Source organism: Eremomyces bilateralis (assembly GCF_010015585.1).
Source record: "Eremomyces bilateralis CBS 781.70 unplaced genomic scaffold P152scaffold_19, whole genome shotgun sequence".
NCBI classification, from domain to species: Eukaryota; Fungi; Ascomycota; class Dothideomycetes; order Eremomycetales; family Eremomycetaceae; genus Eremomyces; species Eremomyces bilateralis.
In genome coordinates this window covers 226,204-241,181 of record NW_022985085.1, presented here as the reverse complement: position 1 = coordinate 241,181, position 14,978 = coordinate 226,204, and the positions used below count along the sequence as shown (strand labels likewise).

General features: G+C 54.5%; 2 protein-coding genes across 2 annotated transcripts; one reads left to right on the top strand and one right to left on the bottom strand.

The window, feature by feature from the left end:
- Positions 1 to 6,854: 6,854 nt before the first annotated feature.
- P152DRAFT_475806 (plasma-membrane proton-e) lies at positions 6,855 to 9,878 on the top strand (the record flags this gene model as incomplete). The annotated part of the gene is made up of 4 exons (XM_033681441.1): positions 6,855 to 7,277; positions 7,365 to 7,595; positions 7,649 to 9,776; positions 9,832 to 9,878. The coding sequence occupies 4 exons, from the start codon at positions 6,855 to 6,857 to the stop codon at positions 9,876 to 9,878; spliced, it is 2,829 nt and encodes a 942-aa protein (XP_033531871.1).
- Positions 9,879 to 10,670: 792 nt separating this feature from the next.
- On the bottom strand, positions 10,671 to 14,904 carry P152DRAFT_484042 (phospholipid-translocating P-type ATPase-like protein). Its single transcript, XM_033681979.1, has 2 exons — positions 12,004 to 14,904; positions 10,671 to 11,954 (listed from the first exon to the last, which is right to left on the bottom strand). The coding sequence occupies exons 1-2, from the start codon at positions 14,729 to 14,731 to the stop codon at positions 10,921 to 10,923; spliced, it is 3,762 nt and encodes a 1,253-aa protein (XP_033531870.1). The 5' UTR covers positions 14,732 to 14,904; the 3' UTR covers positions 10,671 to 10,920.
- Between the last annotated feature and the right edge of the window lie 74 nt (positions 14,905 to 14,978).

The window sequence follows — 14,978 nt, the reverse complement described above, 5'->3', positions numbered from 1 at the left end:
AGTTTCAGGTACTTCTCCTGCAGATCTAACATAACGTGCTCGACACGCGATCATCGAGATGCGGAATGGGCGCCTTGTGGACATCCCAGGACCCAAATACACCATCTCCACGGTCCAGACCTCGAACGGAGTGTCGTACACGACGGTAGTCAAAGATTTCGTTCGTTAGGAATGCCAATTGGATCTCCAAGGCCTTACTGTCTACGATATACGCCTCTAGTGACCGTGGAACCTACCTGACATTGGGCGCAGTACGTGGATGAGGACGCATTCCATGTGTGCCCAAGTTCTTGATATAGAGACGTCGAAACGACCAGATGCTCGCAGTTATGGATATTAGGAGTTTCAGACGGCCAACTCGGCGTCCAGCACGGATGTACAGTGCAGGCAGCATAACAAGCACTTCTCAATCGTAAGGTTCATTATCCTCGACGGCAATTGAGACTTCACGTCTACTTGAGGCAGCTGCCTTTGCGCCCTCGCTTGCTCGACCACCTTCGTTTCTCGCAAGCTTCGCATCTTAGCCACGATGTCGTCAAGTCATCGATGGTCGGTGGTCATCTTCGCTCTTGTGAAACCTGACGCCCTGTGCATGGTTGCAGTTGGCAAAGATTCCGGCAGCCAGTCAGGGATCCGGTGCCCTTCATTCCCCGAGTCCCCGTCTGCACGTTTGCTGTTGTGTAATACGTTCAAGCTTGTGGCTTCCGGCAGATTGCATGGTCAGGTGCTCGCAAAGACAAAGGATCGGAGTCATTAGCACATGTTAACGTCATTCACTTCATCCTCTATGCATAGCGTTTGCGTGGAGAGCGGTGGGAGCTGGCGTTTCCGGAGCGATAAGGGTTCGTATAGCAGGATGGGAGTTGAATCTGCGGAAATTGATAGAGTTGATGCGATCAAGCTGTCAAGGTCTCGGACTTTGGGATAAAATGAAGTCTAGTGTTCAGCCAATGCTCGTGGTTGAACGAACCGTGCTTCATGGTTAAAAGCAACAATGGGCTTGAGTTCGGACCTGAAATGCTGGGACTCGGGAAGAGTTTGGAGTTTGGACACTCTATATCCATGTCCTGACGTCTGCCAATCAAGGGGAGATGAGCCATTACATCCGCTCATCTCCACTCCGCATTATTATGAATCTTTGCGTCGTGATCTATCATCATTCATATAAATGTCCAAATATCCCAATGTAAGACCGACCAGTCAAGTCCTGTGTCTGATCAATCATCATGTCAGCAATCAGCATTAATATTCCTGCCCGTCGCCCCATTCTAAAGTCTGACGATGCGGCTCAATCATCCTGCACTCGGAGCAAGCTAAGGGCAAGCGAAAGATTGAAATTGGAAAATTGTCAGGATCAGCAAGCCGCACGGTTCAAGTATGACGTTGACCGGGCCGTGGGTGTTTCTCCTGTCAATCAATCATCGGCCTCCTCACAGGCCAAACGATCGCTGGCTTTGGGAGGGTTGGGACTTTTGGGGCAGGTGATAATTCGGCGAATTCACAATTGCGGTAAAGATGGAGTCCGGTAACCGGTAACTACTGTAGTTAGCAACCACGGCCAGACCGTCGACGATTCCGGAACTCTGCAATCCTATCCACGTTCTCCTCCTCGTTTCGATGAAAGCCCGCCGGGTATATCGGAGCGTCGGATTATCGGACTCGTTTCTCCCAAAAATTCGAATTTCTGCAGGCGTCGAGTGGGTTAGGTTTTCGCCTTTTCGCTTTCAGCTGCGATCTAGGTCTAGCGTCATCGCACCGTTCCGTGACCCGACAAGTTGATTGCCTACGGGAGGCATTTTCTTGTCGTCGCAAGCAGGAAATGCAGGGCAGGGCGGGAGCGGCGAAATGATAGGTAGGATCGGGATTCGGGGCAGAATTTTTTTTGGAGGCTCTGGTAGTTCCGTGTGCATCTCCATGTCCAGGTCCATCGGTCCATGTCGATATCTGCAGATTGTCGCCTTATAGGCAAGGCGTTACAATTTACGAAGCAGCGCAAGTTTGCTTTGGCCTTTGCCGTTTGCAGGCTTGCGGGATTTATTCGCAGCCAAAGCGAAGTTACGAAGGGCATCCTGCGACTTTACGGGTCTTACCGTATCGACGGTTACTGGAGGATGTACATATTACAGTAGGCTTGGCGTGTGTGAAAAACCACTCCAATTGGAGGAAGGGAAATATAAGAGGGATTTTGCGTTCATGTAATTCGAGGATGCTCTGAACCTTCCACCCCCCAGTGACAGGGTGCTGAAGGGCCCAGAATAATGCCATACCTCAAGGCTTCGGAACGGACGGCGGAACCGCAGCGCTTCGGCGGAGGGTCGGGATATCGGCACTCACTCACCGCTGGAAACCTGGAGGCGGGAAAGGCTAGAACAGGTCATCGTTGTGTGAAATGCTTTCGGTAGTTAACTGTGTTTGAGTGTGTAGAAATTTAATCCCTCAAAAGGGTCTGTGCTGTGATAACGACCAGGAGCCGGGGAGGGGAAATGGGAATATAGTATGGTTTATGTGGCCACCGGAGAGGTCAACTGTCTGGATGGCAATCGGCAGGCGAGGCTCAAATAGCTCAATCGACGGGCCTATGGCAGAATTGCCGCAAGCATCTGGATTTCCAGAACGCACGAGAAGCGGATCATAATGGACAGGAGCTCGAGCTCGAGCTTGAAATCCTATGCGTGCTTAGTAGCCACAAGCCAGGGACCACTGACCAGAAGGCAGATGTCATCTACAAACCCTGCGTCTCATCTTCAAAGCCTTCAAAGTTCAAGTGTTCAACTCTCCTACCGGGTCGATGGAGCAATCCTCCCCTTCAATTAGCCAATTGAACCGTCGAATTGCCACGATAATCGCATTTTGGACCTGCGGGAATCGGGAAGGCTCGCTCGCACGTTTCTGGCACTCCTTCGCGCAGCTCGCGGGACCATCCGCGACGACTGACCATTCTGGCACTAGGAACTTTCTTTTTCCGCGGATATCCAATCCTGAATGACTGAAATCCGCCTCGCCATCGCCATTGTCCCCTTTGCGGCTTGCGCCCACAATGCCGACAAGCCCGACATTGAACGAATTACAGAAATGTTTTCTAGTTTCGCGCTCGCTCTCTCGCGCTGTTTCGCAGTCTCGCACTGATGCGCGATTAATGATGATTCTTCCCCATGTTTCGGGCCTTTCGAATCGGAAGTACGGCCGAGGGCGCTTGGCCGGGAATAGCCCTGTCTAGGAAAAAGTGAAAAGGAAATGCTTTCTTGACTCTCGTCCTCGTCCTCGTCCGGGTTTATCTTTGATGTTATGGAAGTTTACGGACGGGGAATTGGAGCCTCGCGACGTGTCGCCTCGCCCAATAATGTCCGGTGTAAATGCAACGGCGTGGGTGCCGATGGCGGATGGCGTCGTCAGGGCAGGAAGCACGCCAGCAAGCCCAGCATCCGCACTTGAATTGGCACTTGGCCGATGGATTATGGGGTGTGTGATTGTTTCCCCTCCATGCCGCTCAAGCTTTCTCCCGCTTGGCGAAACCTATCGTGAATCGTCAGATTCGTCACTCTGCTTCGCAGGAAATCGTCACCCACCAGCCAGCGCCCGCAGGCCAGAGCTTCGTCGATTCGGCAGAAGAAACATGCAATGGACATGCATGGGGATCGATCGTCCAATCCTATCGCAGGGCTCGGCACCCACCAAGCCGAGGGACAGCATATCATGCCGGCAGGGCCTTAGCAGCGTCGCTAGATGGACATTGGACGCCCGATGGAGGGATTGGCGTCAGAGGCGCTCGATCGGGTCATCGTGGGATGTGTTGCGACGATATGTAATAGCCCAATACCAACAGTGTCTAAGAAGCAGACATGAGGGTCGTTATTGGGAAGTAATTGAGATCTACTGTGAGCTGAGAGCCGCGACCTAATTGTATTTAGAGGCGTTTTTAAGCTGCGACTGCCAATGGTCTGCTCGATTCTAGGCAATATAGAGACTTGGAGGACAAGACATTTTTGTATACAGTCATAAGCTTGCGAGGCTTGGTGTTTGCAATTCTCCACGAACATGGTTCGATCATTTCCTTTTCAATGTCTTGGATTCCCTTTTATATAGATAACAGTTGACAGTTGACAAGTCGAAGACGAGCAATGCTCCAAACCGGTTAAAAATCCCCAGGAATAGGCTGGGATGCTTTCACGACGGGACATAAGCTTTCTTTAGTAAATCCATTGAAGACGGGTGGAGAATCGGCACTGGCGCCCAATTTGACACGGGCAATCAGGAACTGGAATTGCGAAGACAAGTGGTTTAATGATAGCGACAAATGTCTGATCAATGAAGGACTTGGCTTTATCAATTCAAGTAAAGCAGAAATTCTGGGCGGTAGTAATATGTACATACAATGTAATGTTTAATGATGCCACTAATTCTTGAACCTTCCACGCCTTGGCAACTGGCATTGCTTTTGCTGTTTTGCACGGTCATTCGAATTGCCAATAATTAACGTGATCAACGTCCATCATCAATCAATAACGGGGCGATCAACTAGACTAGCCCCGAGATGGACTCGATCAACTCATCAACATTTCCTCAGCGAGCAACTAAGGAGCGATTTGGCATCGAACATTTGCCAATTGCAAACCGACGCGGGACCGAGAGGCAGTTGATTGCGTGAAAACCAAAAATCTGTTGATCCGTCTGTTGCCGTTCGTCCACGCCGTTGCTGCTGTGCTTCCGTCGGCCCTTGAGCAGTTGGACGGCACTTGAACCCGATATCCTTGAGATGAGGCAGATCACACACTCCCCTTGGCGGACCGCCTGCGTCAGAGGCCAGGGAGTGGCATCGCGAAAGGTTAATCGCGGCAAATGGCTACGAAGTGGGTGGATATGTGCATGGCCCTAGGGGCCAGGGCAGAATAACAATGACACTTTGCACAGGATATGGACAGCAGCTATTGTATTCACCGGACTTCGACTTGCTATTACTTACTAACTAGTAGAGCAGTAGTATAGTTAGCAGTATCAATCGCAAAGAAACACCCAAGACTTTTTTGACTTGGCTTCTCCATCGGTAAGTCCTCATCATTTAGTGGCCAGCGCTCAGCACCCATCCAGCATCATCGAATCCCTCCCCCAGCCCCCCGTTCCCTCCATCAGCCCTTTGGTCACTCTCGCTTTTCGCCTCCCCACGCTGAGCATCCCGAACCTGGCTAGCGTATTCTTTGCGTCTTCCTCTCTGCCGTCTTTTGCCTACGTAGTATGCGGCTGCACCCCCCCGCCGACTCCCAGAGCCTGAGAGCCACCGTATCGAAGAGGGATTTAAAAGACGGCGTTCTGCTCCCCTTCCTTCCGCTGCTCGCTAGACTTGACATTTGCTGCTGCTGCTGCTGTTTCCGAGCTGCTGTCAGTTCCCGGCGTCATCGTTTCTTGCTCGCGCAAACCCTCTCCCCTCTTCCCGACAAAACTTCAAGATTGGATCGTTCGCATCCCATCTCGCCGTGAGCTTCTTGTGCATACGTTTTTCCCGCCGTGAACCTCGGGCACTCCTACGCCTCGCAATTGAACTCGTTCCCGAGAATCAATTGCCGTAGCGAGTGAATTTAGAAGCCCAGCTGGATCAGCGACAGGCGGAGAGGAGAGGTACAGCTCGAACAGCTATCGACAGATCTACGGTACGCGCAGTGGAAAGCTTCCCCACCGAACACCCAACAGAACTGATCCGTTGCTCCACCTGCAGCTTCAACCAAATATTGGAGCTTTCCTCATCCCGGTGAAAAGAAAAATTCCTCGAGGTGAAACGAAACGGAACAGACTGGCGAAGCGACAAACCACCGCCTTACGGTTCAGGCCAGCAGAGGGGCAATTGAGTGGGAGAGAGCATTGGTGATAGTGATCAACAGATGTAAGTGCTGAAGTTTTCCATTTTGCAATTTTCACACGTTTTTCCCTGCCCATGCATGCACCTTGCGACTTTGCTGGTTGCATGACCTTGCCGCTCATCCTGACCCAAATTGGAGATTTGCTTTGGGCCTTGGGGACTGGGATGGGAGAGTGCCGCCCTCTGCCGTTGGGGCGGATTTCGTCATCACAACAAATCCATCAATTGGCAGATTGGCAAGGGATGGAAGAAAAGGACCGTTCACCAAATGGCGGTTTCTTCACTAGCAGTGCCGTCATTCCGCTGAGGGTAGCACTCTGCGAATGTTTAACGCCTCCTCAGTTTCTCATTCAAGCGAGGGAAAAGCGAGAGCAAACTCACCCAAGGCCCCAAACTCACCAAAGGGTTCAAAACTGGACAACAGTGGACACTCAACCGGAGATTGGCGGGCACCAGTCTGTTCCCAACTGGCTCCGGTCCCAAGGGCAGGTGTTATCGCAGCTAAAACTCCGAGTTTTGAGCTACGGCTGCGACGGGCTCGACGGGCTCATCGGCACCCCATCCCAGTGTTTTCCCTCCACCTGTTGCCCATTGCTGTCTAGAGAATCCACCACCGTCCACAGTCTGCTGCTGTCCAAGTGTCCACCCCCCTACGGCCATCACAATAAAAACATAACTACCTCTCCCATTCCCCGTCGCTCGCTTCCTTTGTATTTTTTCATTTAATTCTTTTTCTTCTTCACCCTCCCTTTCGGTTTCCCAATCCCAGGGGTCATTGCAGTTCTTGCAATTTCACCGTCTTTCTTTATTGGGTTTCCCTCGTTTTCTGACGCCGTCCAACGTGACGCGCCTTTTCCCTCACCTTTTCCCCAATTCGACCTTCTCTAATTGGTCGGATCTCAAGACGCGTTCGCTGACAGCTCAGTTCGCCATTGCAGTCCACTGCCAACGCCAATTGGATCGGATCCTTTCGAATTAATTCCTACCGCCTCGCAATCCCTTCACCATGGCGGAGAATTCATCCACCGTGCCGCCGAACCATCTCGGCACCTCGGTGCCCACCGGTGGTCTCGACGAGAAGCGCGCCCTCGAACAAGAACATCAGGAGGCACCCGCCGCCGATCTCCCCCCCAAGAAGGAGACCGTCGACGACGATGAGGAGGAGGACATGGATGCGTTGATCGAGGAGCTCGAGTCGCAGGACGCCGGTCAAGAGGAAGAGGAGGAGGAGGAGGGCGGCGCTCGCCCTGGCGGTGCCCGTGTCGTGCCTGAGGAACTCCTCCAGACCGACACGCGCACCGGTCTGTCCACCGACGAGGTTGGCCGTCGTCGCAAGAAGTACGGTCTCAATCAGATGAAGGAGGAGAAGGAGAATCTGATCCTGAAGTTCCTCGGGTTCTTCATCGGTCCTATCCAGTTCGTCATGGAGGTAAGCCACCCACGCCATTCCGAACAGCTTGTCGACGCCAATTGCAGCGTTGTCCTTGTTCAAGCCATACTGACGCGACATTCATAGGCCGCTGCCGTTCTCGCTGCTGGTCTCGAGGACTGGGTTGATTTCGGTGTCATCTGCGCTCTGCTCCTGCTCAACGCCGCCGTCGGTTTCATCCAAGAATTCCAAGCCGGTTCCATCGTCGCCGAATTGAAGAAGACCCTCGCTCTCAAGGCCACCGTTCTCCGTGACGGTGCGCTCGTCGAAGTCGCCGCTCCTGAGGTCGTGCCTGGTGATATCCTCCAGATCGAAGAGGTAAGTTCGGGTTGCACAACAAAACAGAACCCTGGATCCTAACATGTGCCAAGGGTACCATCATCCCAGCCGATGGCCGCATCGTCACCGAGGATGCCTTCCTCCAGGTCGATCAGTCTTCCATCACCGGTGAATCGCTCGCTGTGGACAAGCACAAGGGCGATACCTGCTACGCGTCGTCTGCCGTCAAGCGTGGTGAGGCCTTCATGGTCATCAGCGCTACTGGTGACAGCACTTTCGTCGGTCGTGCCGCTTCGCTCGTCGCATCCGCCTCTGGTGGCACCGGCCATTTCACTGAGGTGCTGAACGGCATCGGGACGATCCTCCTGGTGCTTGTCATCGCCACGCTCCTGATCGTCTGGGTCTCGTCCTTCTACCGCTCCAACCCCATCGTCGAGATCCTCGAGTTCACCCTGGCCATCACCATCATCGGTGTGCCCGTCGGTCTTCCCGCTGTCGTCACCACCACCATGGCTGTCGGTGCCGCCTATCTCGCCAAGAAGCAGGCCATCGTCCAGAAGCTGTCTGCCATCGAGTCCCTGGCCGGTGTCGAGATCCTCTGCTCCGACAAGACCGGTACCTTGACCAAGAACAAGCTGTCCCTCGCCGAGCCGTACTGCGTCGCCGGCGTTGACCCGGAAGATCTCATGCTCACCGCGTGCCTGGCTGCCTCTCGCAAGAAGAAGGGTATCGATGCCATCGACAAGGCCTTCCTGAAGTCCCTCAAGTACTACCCCCGTGCCAAGAACGTCCTGTCCAAGTACAAGGTCATCAACTTCTTCCCCTTCGATCCCGTCTCCAAGAAGGTTACCGCCATCGTGGAGTCCCCTCAAGGTGAGACCATCACCTGTGTCAAGGGCGCTCCGCTTTTCGTCCTCAAGACCGTCGAAGAGGATCACCCTATCCCCGATGAGGTCGACGAGGCCTACAAGAACAAGGTCGCCGAATTCGCCACCCGTGGTTTCCGCTCGCTCGGTGTCGCTCGCAAGCGCGGCGATAACTCTTGGGAAATCCTCGGCATCATGCCTTGCTCCGACCCTCCCCGTCACGACACCGGTCGCACGATCAACGAAGCCAAGACCCTCGGTCTGTCCATCAAAATGCTGACTGGTGATGCCGTCGGCATCGCTCGTGAAACCTCTCGTCAGCTCGGTCTCGGAACCAACGTCTACAACGCCGAACGTCTCGGTCTCGGTGGCGGTGGTGAGATGCCCGGTTCCGAAGTCTATGATTTCGTCGAGGCCGCCGACGGTTTCGCCGAGGTGTTCCCCCAGCACAAGTACAACGTCGTCGAGATCCTGCAACAGCGTGGCTACCTCGTCGCCATGACGGGTGACGGTGTCAACGACGCTCCCTCGCTCAAGAAGGCCGACACCGGTATTGCCGTCGAGGGCGCCTCTGATGCCGCCCGATCCGCTGCCGATATCGTCTTCCTCGCCCCCGGTCTGTCCGCCATCATCGACGCGCTCAAGACTTCCCGCCAGATTTTCCACCGCATGTACGCCTACGTCGTCTACCGTATCGCGCTATCCCTCCATTTGGAAATCTTCCTGGGTCTCTGGATCGCGATCCTCAACACCTCGCTGAACCTGGAATTGGTCGTCTTCATCGCCATTTTCGCTGACATCGCCACCCTGGCTATCGCCTACGACAACGCGCCCTTCTCCAAGACCCCCGTCAAGTGGAACCTGCCCAAGCTCTGGGGAATGTCCGTCCTTCTCGGCATCGTCCTGGCCATCGGCACCTGGATCACCCTCACCACCATGATGCCGTACCATAACGACTCCAATGACGAACCCGGCCAAGGCATCTACGGTGGTATCGTCCAGAACTTCGGTGTCCGCGACGAGGTCCTATTCCTCGAGATCTCGCTGACGGAGAACTGGCTGATCTTCATCACCCGCGCCAACGGGCCGTTCTGGAGCAGCATTCCCAGCTGGCAGCTCACCGGTGCCATTCTGATCGTCGACATCATCGCCACCTTCTTCTGCCTGTTCGGCTGGTTCATTGGCGGCCAGACCAGCATCGTCGCCGTCGTGCGTATTTGGATCTTCTCATTCGGCGTCTTCTGCGTCATGGGCGGTCTTTACTACCTCATGCAGGGCTCGCAAGGATTCGACAACTTCATGCACGGCAAGGGCCTGCGCAAGGATGCGAAGCAGAGGAGCCTGGAAGATTTCGGTAAGTCCCGCCGCATCAATTTTCGATGGGAACGGATCGCTAACATCATATTTAGTTGTCTCATTGCAACGTGTCTCCACCCAGCACGAAAAGACCCAGTAAGCTCGTGCACACGCGCAATTCCCCGTGTCGCCTGCCAGCACGGACGACCAGGCATAATTCCACCCCGTCCAAACGTCCACAATCATTCAAAAAGCAGACCCAACACAAACCACAAAACCCCGACATAATATCTACCTTGTCAAATATCACTAGACTATGAAATTCCAAATTCCCTTGCTGTTGCACCGTCTCCCGTCCTCGCCTCTGATATCCCAACTTCCATGCACTGGCATCGTCGCTCTAAACCTCGCTCTGAACCCGTCGCCATCACCGTCCCACATCCCGTGTCCCATTCCATCGTTTCTAACAGCCGTTCCGCTCTCGTTGCTAGTGCCATGCCCGGACATCAGCCGCATCAGAACATGGGCGTCTTTTGCGCCGACGAAGGCGGCGCCGTTACGGCGAGACGGCGACGAGACTCCTGATCCGTTCTTCTTTAGCGTATGTATCTGACATCACGTCGGTGGGATTTGTTCGGTATTAGGTTGATTCGTCAGGGCCGAGCCGATTCGCCTGTCGGGGGGGGACTCGACGGTTCCGGGCGATTTCGGTTGCGGGAAACGGCGAGGCGGCTGGTGATGCAATGCCGCGAGGTCAATGCGAATGGGAAGGGTCTGTGTATAGGATTGAAGGGATGAGGAAGAGATGGATAGTTTCAAATAGCATTATGAGGATTAGGAAGTTGGTGGCAGATTTGTACATATGGCCTAGTTATCTGTTGTTTAAGTGCTAGATGGCAGTTGTGCTTATATATGTGGTTTACTCAATGTTTCATGGTCTATCGTTGAGTGTCGTTAAATTGCTGACTTCTGATCGCATCATATACTATGGCACTAGTCATTGAAAGCAGCTATAGTACGGAATGTATGAACCTCGATCAACGTTCATCAAAAGGTATTGAATGCCTCATCTACAAAATTGATGCAACAAGTCAATAGCTGCTGGTACAGAACAGCGGCCACCAGGCTTCTCACAATGCAACCCAAGTCCACGACGAATCCACCCCGAACGCCGTATCCCCCCAAAAACGCTTGCTAGACCCTTACACCGCCTGCACCTTTCTATAATTCGGCGGCCGTAACGTACGATTCAAAATCTTCCCGGCGTACGGCGGCACCAACGCCAACGCGACTGCAACCACGACCTTCCACACGAACGCAACAGAAATGACATATTTCAAATCGAAATACTCCCCGAGGAACGGGAAGCTCCCGAAGAACAACCCGGCGGTGGCGAGCAGCGACACGATCATGGCCCAATGCCACGTGGTGACCTCGGCGGCGATCATCAGCAGCTCGTTCAGCACAAGCGCTGTGTACGAGACGGCCACCATGCGCGGGAAGTTGTCGATGCCCACCAGTAGCTGCGTCACCCCCTGGATGATGCACCCCTGATACACGCTGACCAGCACCCACACGCCGAACGTGCGGTACGACAGGCTGCGCCCGCTGGTCAGCTCCTTGTACAGCTCCGGATACAGGTTCGCCACCCCCTCGTCCACGTCGCGGTCCAGCACGAGGCTGAACACCGGCACCATCGTGTACACCGTCGCGTATCCCACCAGCAACCAATCCTTAAACAGCGCGATCGGCTCGAACGCCGACGCCACCGAGAACACCGTCTGGCACACCGCAAAGATCAGCCCCCGATGCATGACGAACAGCGCGAGCTTCGCGCTCCGTTTGTAGCTGTTCCGCCCGTGCCACACCAGCAGGCGCGTCACGTAATGGAATTGCGGCACCGAGAAGTCCGCAGCCAACGACGCCTGGCGCCCTTCCTTGCCGACGATGCCGATCCCCACATCGGCGGCGAGGATCATGCTGACGTCGTTGCCGCCGTCGCCGATGCAGGCGACGCGGGCGCCGGTGTGCGTGCGGATGAGGCGCGCGAGGTCGGCTTTTTGGGTAGGGGTACAGCGGCAGGCGATGACGGTGGGGAGGCGGATGGCGATGGGAATAAAGGTGGCGCGGTGGTGGGTGAGCATGATGGAGAGGGAGTCGCCGTCGATGAGGAGGCAGGTGGAGGGGTGGGTGTGGAGGAGGTCGAGTGTAGGGAGGGCGGCGTCTTTGCGTTTGACTAGGTTGGTTAGCGGAGATATGAGGAGGGACGGAGGGTGGTGGCTTACGTTTCGCGATGGTATGAATGTGTTGGCCTCGCGCGACGAGCTTGGAGCTGATGGCAACGCAGCGCGCCGTCTCAACTTTGTCGCCGGTGAGCATCCAGACCTTGACTCCAGCGTTGCGAAGAAGCTCCAGGCTGGGCTTGACGTCTTTCTGCAGCTTGTCTTCCACGCCGGTAACCCCCAGAAGCTCGAGGTCGTGCTCAAGGTATGATTCAACCGCCGATGCCATGTTGGCATCACGTCCTTGCAGCGACAGACTGGCTTCGGCATAGACGCGGGTGAATTCTCGGTATAGAGCAGGTGACAGTTGTTTGCGCCCTACGACGAGGGTGCGAAGTCCTTCCCGCGCCATGTTCGAGGTCTCTTCTTCCAACCAGTCGTTAGAAGCAACGATATTGGCCATGACTGTGTCGGCGCCCTTCTGATAGAACCAGATCTCAGAATCCTCGTCGACTTCTGTCGGGAGGGCAGTGCTTGTCTTCGAAAACTGAACGAGGATGCCCATTCGCTTCCCTTCGGATGTGAAAGGAAAGATGTTCAGGATCCGGACACGGACAACGACACGACCGGTCTCCGTGGATTGCAAGGAGATGGATACCCGGTCTCGATGGAGCAGTCGCAGTCCCACGGTTTCCGCCCACTTGACGATGGCGATCTCATCCGGAGACGAGGCTTGGTATGTCGTGACTGACGTGCCATCCTCGTCCTCGATGGTCGGTGTCACATTGTGACAGAGCGCCAAAGTGAGAACGATATCGCGAACGCGTGCGCCGATTTCTCGTCGCGTTCGCGTGGCCGAGGTGGAAACGACGTTTGCGGAAGATGGAGTAAGGAGCGACGATCTCTCCTCCGGGCTGTTCGCAAAGGTTTGGCGAACGTACGACGCCACCTCGTCCATGGCTTCGTTGGCATACGACACGGTCCCGACATGAATCTTCTTCATCTCCATTTCGTTCTGCGTGAGCGTGCCGGTCTTGTCGCTCAGCAGATATTCGACCCGCCCCAAATCCTCGGGGATCGTGCTGGTCCGAACCACGGTGTCCGGGATGTCTTTGTCGTGCTCGATCTGCCAGGCATAGACCGATTTCGCCATGTCGACGTTTACGCGGAGGTTCACTGGGACGATGGTCGAAAAGAGGATCAGGTATATCATGACGGAGACATACCATTTCCGGCCGTCTTCTCGGGCTTCGAACCCTTCGAGGGCGACGAGGATGAACGAGAGGGCGAAGGTGAGGAGGCAGAGGATTTTCGTGAGGGAGTTGATCTCGTATTCTAAACGGCCGGTTTTCGACCGTGATGTGGACGTCGAGAGAGCCTGTCTCGTTTGTGATCCGGTATAGACCACCACAGCGTAAAGGGTGCATGTCGATGCGATGACTGTATTGGCCCAGGCAGTATTATCGATGGACAGCGGCCACGAGTTCGCCTGCTCGGCATCATCATGCGTACCGCTAACGGAATCTTCTAGTTCCACTGTCCCTACAAAGTCGTTGACTTTCTTATCTGGTTTGCCTGCGACAACCTTGAGTTTCATGAATTCTTCGATCGATATATTCTGCGTCGACGGAGAGGCCAATCTCAGCTTCCAATCCGTCTCACCATCGAGCTGATCCGTGCGAATGAATGCTTCTCCCGTAGGTCCAGGGTTGCCCTCTGCGCTTTCCGTCGGTTGAGGTTGGGCAGCCCCTAAATCCGTAGATATCAACGCTTCCAGATTCTCGGTGTTCGCGTTTACATCCAAGCTGGATTTAATTGCGGCATCGTCGGCCGATATGCTTTTCAGAATAACGACGTCTGCCGGCACCCGTTGGTTCTTCCCAAGCTTCAACACATCTCCAACTTTCAAGCTTCTCGACGGCTTCTTCATCTCGCGGACGTTTGAATTTCCATCCGGTCCTTCCTCGCCATCCCCAAATTTCAAGACGGTATACGGTTCGGAATTCGCTTCCGCGTCTCTCCGTCGCCGCTGAATATCGTCGATAGCCTCTTTACCGATTGAAATCATCAGAACGAACGCCAAGGGCACAATGTAGGTTGAGATATATCCAATCCGGAGCGCAGGTATCGCTTGAGAAAGAGCAACAAGGAGGAAATACATGTTGAAGAAGAACGAAAACTCGTTATAAAGCGTCAGAGGTAGGAAGCTCCAGGGGGTATATTTGGCGTTTGAAACAGCGTTCAGAGGGAATCGTGTAGACTGTCGCTGACCGACAGGTATGGTACGTGTCGACGAAGGATCATGTTCAACATCCGCCTCTTCTTCGTCTTCATTCCCGCCCGGCGTGGGGGCTTGGGCGCCCGTTATAAAGCTCGGTATCCGCAACCTAGATGTGATTCGTGCCAGAGAACCCTCCGATCGTCTCGGACGGGGTCTGCTGAAGTGTGTAGGCAGCAGCGGCGCATCGTCGTCCCCTCCACCGGAGCTCGCAGCGGAGTACCGCTTTCTCGCATCCTCATCATCATCGAGCAGCCCGTTCAAGTCATCATGGTCATGACTTGAGGTGTTGCGGCGGTTCCCTCGTAATCGTGAATATCGCAGGTTGCGGAGGGGGATATGACTGCCCAGCTGCTGTGCGATACCTCGCCCATCTCTTGACCTCCCACTTGAGGATGCTACTGCGGAGGAGGAGACTGGGTCCAGCTCATGTAGGTCGAGTTCAAGGTCGGAATCGTGGTCATCGTCGGAGTCGGGGGCATTTGGCTGGTGGTATTGATGTGAGATCGACATGCTTCATGGGGTTGGGGCTGGAGGGAGGGGGAAGGGTATCGGATGTCTTGTCACAGACAGGTGGACTATGGGAGGTATTGTTCATTTAGAAACCGGGTATTCAAGATCATCAGCAGACATGTAGTTCACAGAGAGTAGGTCCAGAATAACTCTTGATGTTCGGAAGAGCGATATGTGGCCGCCTGTCCCATTGTGTCAGGTTGCATCAATACCAACTACTGAACCCTGACGGTGGCGCGGCTCCTGC